The sequence below is a fragment of the Uloborus diversus genome, unplaced genomic scaffold (assembly GCF_026930045.1).
Source record: "Uloborus diversus isolate 005 unplaced genomic scaffold, Udiv.v.3.1 scaffold_374, whole genome shotgun sequence".
In the NCBI taxonomy this organism is placed as follows: Eukaryota; Metazoa; Arthropoda; class Arachnida; order Araneae; family Uloboridae; genus Uloborus; species Uloborus diversus.
Window position 1 is genome coordinate 120,324 of NW_026558543.1, and position 14,274 is coordinate 134,597.

Genomic DNA, 14,274 nt, shown 5'->3' on the forward strand with positions numbered 1-14,274 from the left:
GATATGTACTAGAGCCTGGTAAAGTTTGTTTGTTAAAGAAAGCTTTGTACAGTTTACACCAAAGTGGTAGAATGTGGTACTATCAACTCCATGAAACACTTTTGAAAATGAACTTTACTGGTTTAGATTGGTGTAATTGTTGTTACATATATAAAAATAAGGTTATTCTTCTTTTTTATGTTGATGATATCATACTTTTTGGCAAACTAAAATCTGATTTGAATGAAATTGTAAATTTTTTAAGAAATCATTTTGAATTAAAAATTTTGGGTGAAATAAGAAAACTTCTGGGTGTTGAATTTCAAAACATTGATGGTAATTGGTATATTCATCAGACAACGTATATTAATAAAATTGTCGAGTTGTGTTCTAGTTATAATATTCCAATTAGTAATGTTCCTATTTCGGTTGGGGTGGTTTATTCAAAAATTGATTCGCCTACTAGTAAGTTAGAAATAGATAAATGTAATTCTTTACCATATCGAAATTTAATTGGCTGTTTATCCTTTTTGGCTAGTAGAACTCGTCCCGACATAACATATGCTCTGAATATATTTTCCCAATTTCAATCTAATTATGGTGAAAAACATTGGCATGGTTTACTTCGTCTTCTTGGTTATGTTTTGTATACGAAAAATCTTAAATTGAAGTTATCAAATATTTCAAATTTAAATATTAAATGTTATTCTGATTCAGATTGGGCAGCTAGTAGAGATGATAGGGTTTCAATGGGAGGTTACATCATTTTGCTAGATAATACACCTATCATGTGGAAAGCCTTTAAGCATAAATGTATTGCTCTTTCCACTATGGAAGCCGAATATGTCACTTTAACAGAGGCTGCTAAAGAATTTGTCTGGATCATGAGAATTTTAAAAAATGAAAATTTGAATTTAATTTTGAAAAATTGTGAAATATTTTGTGACAACATTGCTGCAATAGATTTTTCCAAAAGTCCTATACAAAATCAAAGAAGTAAACATATTGATATCAAGTATCATTTTTTTAGAAATTTAGTAAATGAAAAATTGTTTAAATTAATGTAAGTGAGTTCTAAATTAAATTTAGCTGATGCTTTGACAAAACCTTATACCAAATCTCAACTTGGACATTTTTGTGACATTATTTTTGGGGGTGAAAAATATATAAACTAAATTTGAACTTTTTGGGTGTGTAAAATTTTTGTGAAATTCAATGGTGACTTTGTCAATTTGAATTTATTGTGAATTTTTCTGATTGTTGTGCATGTTGCAAAAATGGGGCCGCTTGTTAGATTTTTAATTTAAACTTTCACAAAAAGTGAAAGAATCACTTAATTTGAAAAAAAAAATCATTAAAAATACGTTTTTGCATCATGCAGAATCAATCCCTTTTTCGATGTAAACATTGCATCACGTTGTGACGTCATGTGTGCGATCGGTTGCAATGACTCAGTCAAGTGAATAAACTTTTGGTGAACCGAGTCACCAGTTCATTGTATCTTATAACTGCGAGTTTATTTTTTTTGATTGAGTTACTTTTTGATTGGCAACATATCTTTAACTTTCTTGCATTGGCAACACATCTTGTGTTTTGCATATTCTTAATTTGAAAGCCATGTGAAGACTTTAAATACTTCGAGCGATCTTTTTTCGCTCTCTCTCTCTCTCACCTCACATAGCCTCAAAATGTGTTATACGTGATTTCGTGATGTCTGCCAGTGCTCTTTACTCCTGGCAGGGCGTTATACAACGTGATGTCAATTTTAAAGTTATAAAACGCCTTTAGGCCTATTTTTGTATGTTACGTTAATGCCTTATATTCCTTGGAATCAGCATGTTCGTAAACTTAATGTTTCGTTGTATATTAGCGGCTAATATTTGTTTATTTTTCTAAATGTTTTTTAAATATCAATGAAGATGTTGTTCGTCAACTTTAGAAATCCTTTGAGGATAATAAATACAGATTTTCCTTGAGGAAAAATGCTTCACGTGTTTTTCTTTTTCTCCAACTTCAGGCTGTGGACATTTTTTTTTTGCAAGTTCACTTCTACTAGCGGTGTAGTAAGTCTAAATTTCACTACACTTAATGCTCACACTGAGGAATAGCAATCACGCATAACTCAAAAAACGTCCCATTGCTCCACCCCCCTTGGAGGAATTCGCGCCAAAAACCAATGGGCACAAGTTCACATAGGGGCACATATGTGTACCAAGTTTCGTTCGATTTCATGCGGTAGTTTTTGCTGTAGCGCGGCCACAAAAAACTGGTCACACACAGACGTGACACACACACATACATACATACACACACACATACATACACACACATACATACATACACACACACAGACAGACGGACATTTTCCAAAAATAATCGAAATGGACTCAGCACACCTCAAAACGTTCGAATCCGTCAAAATTCGAAATTCGAAAATTTGCACGAATCCAATACTTTCTTCTATGTATTAGATATAGAAGAAAGTAAAAATACGAATATTTCACCTCATGTTAAGGTCTTAACCATATCGCGGAGAGCAACGGCCGTCCCATGACGCCGCGCACTGATGCTTCTTCATCGCCATCGTTGGATAAAAACAGGAGCCGCAAAAATTGCGACCGAGCGGACAGAGATCAGCAAGCAGAGTGAAATGGGGTGGAAAAATGAATCGGCAAATGAGGGATCAGATCCGGGTACGCGGCGATGCGCGGGAACCAATGAGTGCGTTTGGCGCCCAAACAACGAAGGGAAGGGGACGCTACGCCATTTTAATGGCCGACAAGAAGATGCAAAAAATCGGATCGACGCTTGAAAAATTGACAAAAAGCTAAACGATGGGAAAAGTGAATAAGTCACATATTTGATATCGTAAAGTGCGCGAAATTTAACGGGGAATGCGTGGAAAACGTGGAATACACAAGAAAATAAAAAAACAACAAAATGGGGGAAGAAAACGATTAAAATGACCAAAAACATGGGAAAAATGTAAATGGGTAAAAAATGTGATATGACTTTTTGGTTTGTGCCGAAAACTTTGACCAGATGGTATCTAAGCTCGAGGCCGTCTTTTCTGTTCTTTCCAAGCATAACCTAACTTTATCGCCATCTAAATGTGTTTTTTTCCAGACCGAAATTGATTATTTGGGATTTCACATATCACACAACTGTATTCAACCTATTACTTCTAATATTGCCAAAATTACCAAATTTGCCCCACCTCCCACTGTGCGACAGGTCAAGAAATTCTTGGGTTTATGTGGATTTTATAGGCATTTGATTCACAAGTATGCTGAACGCACCCATGCTTTGACACAATTAACCGCAAAAAATAAACCTTTTGAATGGAATGATGATCACCAAAAAGCTTTTGATGATCTCCAGTCTACCTTTTTTAAGCAGCCTTTTGTGATTCTTCCAAATTGGAATGATGACTTCTATTTAAATACCGATGCTTCACTTCAGGGAATTGCTGCTGTATTGATGCAAAAGAGAGATGGTATTCTGAAACCCGTGTCTAATTTTAATAAAGCTTTGTCAAAGTCTGAACGTAATTATCCTCCAATTAAACTCGAGTTGTATGCTATATATAAGGGAATGACAGCATTCAAGACGTACCTCTTTAATAGAAGATTTATTCTCATGTCTGACAGTAAGCCCTTAGAACGTTACAGCAATGTAACCTCGCCAGCCAATGTTTTTACTCGTTGGTTGTTAGAAATTGGTCAGTATTCCTATATTTTTTCATATATCCCTGGCCCTCAGAATATTTTAGCAGATTTCTGTTCTCGGAGCCCTGACCCCAATTTACATGAATCAGCTCTTCAACCCAAAGCAGATAAGGAGTTGATCCTTCCCTTTACCGATATTTCCACCCCGGACAATATGCATTGTGATATACCCTCTAATATTCCTTGTGTTGAATCCACTAATGTGGTTAATTATTTAAGACCGCACCCTACTTCCCTATGTGAACCTCAGTCAGGTCATAATTTAAGCTCTCATTCGTTTGTGTGTGCTCAAACTGATGCACATAATGAAATATCTATTAATACCTTTTTATGTGAGCAACTTAATGATCCGTACATTAAAGAAGCTGTTTCCTTTTTGCAAAAGCCTAATCTGCATCATGCTCACAAGCTTAAGGATTTTTTCATTTGTCCAACTACAAACCTATTAATGCATGTTCGCAACAAAACTTGTTTACCTACTATTGTTGTTCCCGACACATTAAAAGCTAAAGTTTTGCAGATTTGTCACATTTCTCACACGGGAATAAAGAAAACGTACGAGGTAGTTGTTAGTAAATATTTTTGGTTAGGAATGTATCGGGATGTGTCGAATTTTGTTTTATCTTGTGATTTTTGTATTCGACTGAAGCCCTATTCCATTAAACCCGCCCCATTGCAAAATATTTGGATTCCGAGGAGACCTGGTGAGTTCTGTTCAATCGACCTGGTAGGCCCAATTCGCCAATATGGATATATTTTGACGGTTACTGATCATTTTTCTCGTCACGTTGTCCTTTATCCTTGTAAAGATATTACTGCTAACACAATAGTTAAGCACATGTTGAATTACATTTCTCTATATGGTAGAATGTCGTATCTTCTGTCTGATTTAGGCCGTCAGTTTGACAGTGATGTATTTCACTCTCTGAACAAGGCCTTAGGTGTTACAATTCAGCATTCTTCTCGTGCTCATCCCCAGTCCAATTCGATTTCTGAGAGAATTAATAGTCAAATCAAGTCTAGTTTACTGTTTTTACTTGAGCAAAATGTGTCTTTAGAGGTTGCTGTTATGGTTCACATGTCTATATATAATGGGACAACTCATTCATCTACTGGTTTCACTCCTAACATGTTGCACTTGGGAAGGGAACTATTGCCAGTGTATGTGATAATGCATATCACAATTTATTCAAATAAAAATGAGTAATTATGAACACATTTTATTATATTGTAATATTAATAACTAAATAATTAAAATTGTTTTAAATTTCCTGCATTAATATACCTATCTTACTGGAACATATTTCTTCAGATAAACCTCCTATGGACTCACTTTTCATCATTGATTGGCATGGAATTTTAACAGAATATGTTTTAGAACCTAAACCTTCATCTGGAATGCAGAAAATGGATGATTCGCCAATAGAACTTGAAGCTACTGCACATGCTCAATGGAGTCTTTTAAGGTTGTTTAATCATGTTCGTATTTTTATTTGAAAAAAAAAGAAGTTGGTCGTTTACTCTACAATAATCATTTATATTTTCTTATCTATGCTCTTTCTGTTTGAGATAACTTAATATTGTGTTAAGAAGTAGAATTGCTAATTCAATAATGTTTTATCTGTGCCTTTTAGTTTTTTGTTGTTGTTGCATGCCCCCATGGTCAGCAGTGCTAGACCAGCTCCATGAGTTTGTTTACCCTGTGCCTTTTAGTTTTCTTTTGTTGACTATGTGTTATATTTTAGAAGTTAAATTCTAGATATATCATTTAACTGTTAATTTTAGATTTACTTAAGTTCCTTGCTTGATAAGCTATTTTGTTCAACTTTTATTTTACGTTTGTACGCTTGTCTTTTTGATTTTTATCTATGAGTAATGATATGATCAGGTTAGAATGATTCTGGTGTAAAATTTTGCAATTGATTTAAGAATGAATTTCGGTTTCATTTTAGTTCCTGCATTAAGCGTACCAAAAATAAAATCAAAATAAATTAAAATAAATTATCCACTAAAAGCAAGTGTGGCATTTAGAGAGTCCAGTCTTTCTCCCCCCCCCCCCGCCCCCGACTTTGGAAAATTATTATTTTTGCATAAAGGCGAGCATGGTTTTTGCTGTTTTCCAATGAAATTTACATAGAGTATACACCCTTTACCACCCTCCTCCCCCCTGCACCTTGGGAAAAATTACCATGGCAGGCCTGACTAGAAGCAGAGGCGTAGCTAGACCCGACTTTCGGGGGGGGGGGGGGGGTTACTTATTTTATATATATATATATATATATATATATATATACAGTGACGGATACAAAGGGAGGGTCATAGGGGTCATGAACCCCCCCCCCCTCCAACCGTCAACAATATTATCCATCCACATTGTGATCAAACAGTTTTTGAATAAAATGCAAATGATTTCAGTAGTCTTTTCAATTCATTAAGTATTTTTTAAAAGTAAATATTTGAAATATTGATTCCTTTCATTGCTTATGAAATTAATTAGTAGCCTTATGCTTTACTAACTGCTTTATTGGCTGATTTGGTGCTTTTTTTTTTTTTTTTTGCCTCCCAAGCAATTTCGGAAATTTTCGTACCCAAAACCACAGGTTCACTCATGGGGGGGGGAGTAGTCATTCTTCCACATGTGACCCCCCCCTAAAATGATACTCTGTATCCGCCCCTGTATATATATATATATATATATATAGTAAACTCCCGATTATCGGCGGTAGGATTATCCGCGGCTCGGATTATCGGTGGGTCCTTTTCTTTTTTTTTTTAAACTTATGATTGTGTGGTTGTTCGCTTTTAGATTTTACATATATTTTTTATATTCAATGTTAATAGATGCAATGTAGCAAAGGTTTTAGTTATAATTTAAATGAATGTGTGAGTCATTAATATTTTTTTATCTATTGCATACACTAAGTATTGTTTTTTACCTATTATTCGGATTATCCGCGGTTTTCGCTTATCCGCGGTTACCTTGCCACCATATTCCGCGGATAATCGAGAGTTTACTGTATATATATATATATATATATATGTATGTATATATTTCCCCCCCCCCCCTTGACAAAGTGTTGGTCCTGGGTTCACCTTTTTCATTTTCTATTTTGATGTTCTTGCTTTTTTCATTTGTATTTTGTCTGTTTGTGTGAATATATATATATATATATATATATGTGTGTGTGTGTGTGTATAAACTTTTTTAGTATTAACAAAATAAGAGGGAGGGGAATCTTACATACTTTGGAATGGAGTGCCTCAAGTCCAAAACTTGTGTCAAACAAAACAAAAGCAAAGAAATTTTTAAAGAGATTTTTTAGAAGAAGAGTAAAGGGGTGAAATTCATAGGTTTGACATTTAAGATGAACATTTCAAGTTCATGGTTAATGATCATTCAAGTTAAAAGCCATTTCACTCTGTTATCTGGATTAGTACTGTTCTTTGGTTGTTCTCTTCCTTAAAATTGTGATTCCTTAGAAAACCAAAATGATACGAGTAAAAAGAAAGTATAAGATTTTTTCAACTAACTAAACTAATACAGAGGAGTTTTAATCAACAATCCACATTGTCTTTAGTATCGATTTCAAATTTTCACCATCATGTTCCAAATTTCTATAACGTTTCTTAAAGCCCCTTTATCTCAAAACCTCTTTATCTCGATTTTTTTCTTTCCTGTGAAATTCGAAATATACAGATTCGACTGTATGCAATATTCCCACTGCGCCACTCATAAAATTAAACATATTTAACAATTTGCGGAATGAATGACGAAGAAAGGCTACATATATGTGGATTTAACAAATCAATCTCATTTCTAAAGCGAAGTGTCAAATTTCAGTCAATTATCAAAAATTGTCGCAGCAGAGGGAGGCATCTTTATGCTTGAGGGTCACTCATGTAGCAGATTATCAATCATTGAGAGGGGGGGACGAAGTGAATTTTTGACCTTTGTTACTCAAAAAAATGTCGTTTTGATTTTTTTCTTTTTCTTTTTTTCTTTCTCTTCTCTTTTCTCTTTCTCTTTTTTTTTGAGACAAACATTTCAGGGGGGGTTTTGTCCCCAAAACCCCCCCTTAGCTACGCCCCTGACTAGAAACTTGCAAAAATTGTCTGCTCACCTGAATTGATATTGTGGCAAGAATTATAGTAGTGTAAGCATAGGGGGATTTAGGACTGAATTCTTGGGGGGGCAGGATTTAATTTTTTGGAGCAACATTTTTAATTGCCCTCCCCCCCCCCCCCCACCTCTCCCATGTTTTTATCTGTTTTCTGTGATGCATAAGGCCATTCTTTTACTTTTTTATGTGCCGTTTTCATTACTGTGTGTAATCATGCTGTCCTTTTTGAATTGACCTTAAAAGAGAGTGACGCAGGGCTCCCTTTTAAGTGGGATATAGAATATCTCCAATTTTAGGCGGCCGGGGGTCTCGGGAGGAAATTATATAAAATGGATATAAAATTCTGCATTTTGAAGTCTTATAAGGGTTAATTGGAAATAAGAGGTGAATCATTTTTTTAAAAAAGTTTTACGCTTTAAAAGTGCTTTGTGATGCAAATTAATACTTTAAAAGAAGTATGGTGCACAGATTTAGAGAATAGGTATCAAGAGAGTAACATACTACCCATTTGAACAATTCTTAATTTATACACTTGATAAGAAATAAAATTGTAGCTCACTTTGCTTAGGAGTTTCAAAGACTTGTCTTATTATTTTCAAGATTTGGTTAGTTAGATTGGGTTTTTAGCTCAAGAGCCCTGGTAGGCTATACTGCGCCAATTCTTTTCAGGAATTTTAGAACCAATAATTTGCACTTTCGGGTCTCTGAAATTGAGTAGTAGATTATACAGTTGTACAGTATTATTCAAACTTTGTAAGAAACGGCTATTTTAAGTTTAAAAGAAAAAATAAACTTTAATTTCTCATTACAACTTTTTTTTTAAATTATAAGTAGTGCAAAAACCAAAAAGGAATAGGGGTAGTGTATCATTTTTTCCCGGGCTAAGCAGATCAACAATATGCAGTAAAAGTAAAATAAAAGCAATCAATACTAAAGAATTTCCAAAATTCTGCATTCGGGATTAAATAAATAGCAAGATATGAAGCATGTGAGTCACAAAAAAATTTATTTCAAGTAATATGTTACAAACGCGAGAACCATGATTTTTACATTTTTCATGTAAGATGTAGCAAAGAGCTGAATTTGGCACATTTTGGCATTCCTCCCCATACAATTTGTTAGAAATTTTAGAATTTAAGGTTTGTAGTCACACGTTTCCAAATATTCAAGGTTTTCAACTACTTGAAAATGAAATTAGTTTTTCAAACACTTTCCATTTTTTTAAGGAACGAATCACAATTTTTTGGCTGTTAGGGGTCCACTTCAAAGCAGGGGCAATAAACTATAGCTTGTTTATCTTATAGGCAAATCCGGCCCTTACCTGCAGATTTTTGTTTGATTTTTTGTAATTTTAACGAAAATTCGTCAGTTTTTACAGTTAAAGGATTTTCACGATTTTACCACTCTGTGTAAGGTTTTTATCGGTTTTTATCAAATTTCAGCAAATTTTTCCAAAACTTTTGATGACTGATTTACTCAGATTTCAGTAATGACAAGGACTGACTCACTTAGACTTAGATGATTATGACTTACCTTAATTTTTAAACAGTATTTAGAAAGTAAGGAAAATGGTACTTTCAATCTAAGTAAAAAGCTTCAATTAATCAGAACGTTCATATAACTGAAATTTATTCATTTTGCAATAGTATTTACTTTTCTTTCTCAAAAAAAAAAAAAAAAAAAGACAAACGGAAAATTTTCCAAGCGCATGAAGTACAGTTCTAACTATTATTTTCATATATACAATTTTTTCCTTTAAAAAATAAAGGTAACACAAAAACATTTCATCAGGTAATAATGCGATCTTACAAGAATTGTGCATAGCTTTCGTGCCGGAAATATATCTCCCTCACTTTTTCTTTTATTCAGACGTTTTCCTTACAATGTATGATTCTGGAAAATCAGAAATTTAGTTTTGAACTGCTAGGGATTGAGATTCCTAATTTTTTCCCCTAAAAAAATTAATGCATTGTTTACAGTGATTTTACGTTATGTTTGTTCAATGGTTGGACCATTTTTCTAGTCTTTTGTTTCATTGTTACATACATTCGTTGAGTATGGTGTTAACCGTTTAACCGCCGAACTATTGACGGATGATCAAATTTGAGTAATTTTTTGAAATTATGTCTATTTATGTCTAGTAAATACAGAAATAAAATAAAATTTCCAGAAAAAAAATTTTTACTATGATTTTCAGTGTGTTCCATTTTTGGAACATTGGCGTTTTGCATGAAGTTTTTTTTTTCAGAGAATTTTTTTAAACTAAGAGGTTTTGAATGCGGTTTTTATCTTAGCATACTTTATTTCAGAAAAAATAATATTTTAAATTGCATTTGTGTACATATCAGAATTCAGAAAATCCAATACTGAAATATCTAATGCCCATCATATGAAAGGAAGCGTTGCTGGTGAAGTCGTTTGTTGCGATGGAAACATTTCTTAGTCGTATTTTTTTGCACACCGCGCAACGTCCTTGGGATGCAGATACAATATAATGTCCGTCAGACATTCTTGACCGTTTATGTAAATGACAACGAGGCCCTGGAGGACTTTCCACTCGTACTTTTCTTCTTAGGAGGTGAGTTGTTATTTCTCTTCGGAACTCTAAATGCTTCATCTTGACTTCGTGTAAATCACAATGAAGTAACCAACTAGCTACAACTGAAATATTCAGCGCATTACTAAAAAGATTCCACCACCATTTTTTACTCCTCAAATGAGGTCTGTAGCTCCCTAAAAGTTTATCCAAGACGTCCACACCCCCCATTCCTTCATTGTATCTCTTGATAAGATGAGGTTGTGGCACATCTATCTTGCATTTCTGCGCATTTGAGTAACATTTTACAGATGCAAGTGGCTCATGTGTATAACAATTAGATGCTACTGTAACCACTGCATTATCTTTCCAGCTGCACATGTACACTGATCCATCAGATCAATAGTCAAAATTTCCGCGATCTTCTTTAGAAAGGGCTTTTTTGGATTTCCGTGGACAATGGCCAGTTCGGTTTTCACGAATTATTCCTGTTGCTCGTACACTTTTTTTTTTGATAGCTGAGAAATTAAGTCATATGATGTAAAAAAGTTATCAAAGTATACTTCATGCTTAGACGTGTCAGTCAAAACTGATAATAGATCATTTACAACTCTGGATCCTAATTGCACATCAGGGGATCCTTCTTTTTTGCCTGAATAAATCTCCATGGAATATGGGTATCCACTTGAAGAGCACAGCATCCAAATTTTGAAGCCGAATCTTATTGGTTTTCATCTAATAAACATTTTACATGAATGCCGACCGTAGTAGGGAACCATAGATCAGGGTTCGTACGCTCCGGGAATTCCGGGAAAACCGGGAATTGTCAGGGAAAATGACACTGTCAAAAATGTCAGGGAAAAGTCAGGGAGTTTTCAAATTTTGTCCTCCAAAATTTTTTTTTCCATTTTTTTCCCAAGGAATTCAGTACTATGAGATCTAGTCTTCGTTTTTATTGTGATTTCACGAAAAAAATTGTAAATTTTTATCTAAACCGACGCTGGCACTTAAAAACTGCAATCGAAAAATGAACGTTTTTTTCACAACGAAAAATGCGCTAAAAGAGCGAAGATTTTCTTGCATGGAGTCAGTGAGAGGAACGCATTTCTTTCTACTGCCTTAAGTTTTAGATGGGTTGCCACAACATTCTGTTCGGTTCAGGGTTCGTACGCTCCGGGAAAACTTGGAATTATCAGGGAAAATGACTTAGTCAAAAATGTCAAGGAATTTTCCAAATGTGTCCCCAAAATTTTTCTTTTCCCAATTTTTCCCAGGGAATTTCGTTTTATAAGATCTAATCTTCATTTTTATCGATGTATTTAAAAAAAATTGTAACAATTTTAAAGCAATGAAAAAAGTGGCGACCCAAAAAATCTTCAGCAGCCGCCATTTTTGGCTCTCAGTAGTTCCCAAGGGAAAAAAAATCAGGTGAACAGCAATTATGCACAAACTCAACAGGAGAGAAGACAATTTACTGCTTCGGAAGCACAACCTGTAGATGGGAGGGTCGATCGGGGAAAATGGTTTTTTTTTTTGTTGATCGGAAAATCATTTCAGCTACGTGTTAAACGTAGTCGCCATCTTTGGTCATTCACAAGATGGAAGTAGATACGATCCAAAAATGCCTAAGTTTCTAAAAACAAAGCAGAATTGGATGTTTTCTTTAATTGAAAACTGATGAAAACAACAAAAAATGGTCTGCAAATTGTTTTTGTATTATTATTTGAAATAATTTTCTTGAGAAATGAAAAATTTTGTTCTTAAAACTTAATCTTATCCTCACTGCCTCGGACGCAAATGTGATAAAAACTTTTCAATGAATTGTAGTATCATGAAGATTTATTATTTTTTAACTGTCTTCATGCAACAAATTAAAAAAAAGTTATTTCTTATTTTTGGGCATAGCCGCCATATTTGGTCATTCCCAAGATGGAAGTACACAAGCCTTTTTCAAGTGCCTAAGTTCCCGAAAACGGCATTGGATGTTAATTGCAGTGCAAACTATTGAAAACAACACAAATTGTGCCTTTTTTCCGGATAATTTGTAATTATTTTCTGGAAAAATGCAAAATTTAATCTTTATAACATTTTTTTGTTTTAATTGATTTAGACTCTTATGTGCTAAATACTGACTATTTTGCTTTTATTGTAGTTTTTTAAGGATTATTGATTATTTATTACTACTTTTATACTACAAATCCAAAAATCTACTTATTATTTTAAATTTTTCACTTTGTCGCCATATTTGATCATTTGCACAATGGAAGTAGACTTAAACTTCCAGAAACAGAATTGATTGTTTATATCAATGTGAACTATTGAAAATAACATTAAATGTGCAATAAGTTAGGAATTTTTGAAAAATAACTATTACTTTCTGGAAAAAAAAATTGAAATTTTAATGTAAGCGTCCTTTAATATGTGAAAAAAAAAGATCATTGGCATTGGCCTATGATCGGCGGATGTTGATTTTTGTTACTATGCATTACATGGTATGCCGATTGATGAAACAAGTTAATCATATGTATACTGAAATTTAGCGTTGCTTTTTGCTCAATATGTTTTGTGTAACCTACTAATAAGAAAATAAAAAGAAGTATTGTAAACCAAAAGCGGATGCTAAAAGGTTGCTGCAGGACTGCAGCAAAACGCTATAATATTACGTGTGACATCAAAGAAACGCTAAAATAGGTTGAAAGTACTCTGTTTTCAACAAATAGTAAACAAATTAAAACAATTTTGAACAAAATGTTTTAAAAAAAACTTAAAATTTTGACAGAGAAAAGAAAGGAAAAAAAATTCCAAGGTTTTTTCCAAATCTAAGGGGAGAAGTTTTAGTTCTTCTGCATTGCTACTTTAAACAGTTTTAATTATTTTGAAAATATTACTATTTAAACTTAAATTTTGAATAAAGCGAGTAACCTGGAATTTTCTAAAAAACAACCTGGAAAACCTGGAAAAGTCAGGGAATTTTTTTTAACCAAAAGGGTATGAACCCTGATAGATTCATCTATGCTTAATTTTTCATGAAATACACCAAATTGTTGAGGGTTTTTACACAATTCTTCGTAAATAAGGAAAACTTTTCTTAGTTTGTCATTTTGTTTTAATTCATGGTTGTCCATCAAATGAAACTTGTTTTTTATTTTTCGAAAACGATTTTGAGGCATAACTGTTAGTACAATTGGCACAGATGTATCTTCTGCACTGCTCCAATACATATCTTCAGAAGGAACAGAATGGTACCCACTCAATAGCAACAAACCAAAAAATTGTAGGATTTCATCTCTGTCAACATCTATTCTTCCTCAGTGATATTGCCTAGTTCATCAGGGGGTAATTGGCATATATCTACATCTGACAAATCCGAATCTGACAATGTCTCTAAATAAGCCACAGCTTGTTCTACAGTAAGAAATCTTGTAGACATTTTTTAACATTTATGAACAGTTGGTATACGTCAAACAGAATTTCGTTTCGCCCGAAAACAAAGCTAGCGAATTATTGAACTGCATTTAAAATATGAAGAATAAAACTCTCACTAATATTATTTTTTATTATTACGTGACAATGCAGCTGTCCGAGCAGGTGTGGATTCGGAGCCATATAGTCCGTCAAACAGAAGACTGTTATTATTTTCTTTGCTAACGAAACGTCATATCCTTTCAAAATATAAACTTACTTGGTTTTGCCAACATCTACATCAGAGTACATTCAAAATGAGAAAAAAAAAGAAACATATATTACGAAAAATGAAATTTCCCCTTGGAAGTCGAACGATTTACTTCTTGGAAATTTGACTCCCTAAAAGCGCCAATGTTCCAAAATTGGAACATGCTATTTTGAAGGGGTACACCTTTCGGAAATATCATTGTACATTTCTACAAGCATTTTAAAATCATACATTGAA

General features: G+C 33.7%; 1 protein-coding gene across 1 annotated transcript in view; it reads left to right on the top strand.

Annotated features, from left to right (window-relative positions):
* The window catches only part of LOC129233390 (BCAS3 microtubule associated cell migration factor-like), a 70,688-nt gene that overhangs the window by 39,977 nt on the left and 16,437 nt on the right, over positions 1-14,274 (top strand). Inside the window, exon 16 of the mRNA XM_054867424.1 lies at positions 5,020-5,176. Within this exon, the coding sequence (XP_054723399.1) occupies positions 5,020-5,176 (157 nt within the window). The remainder of the gene's footprint in view (positions 1-5,019; positions 5,177-14,274) is intronic.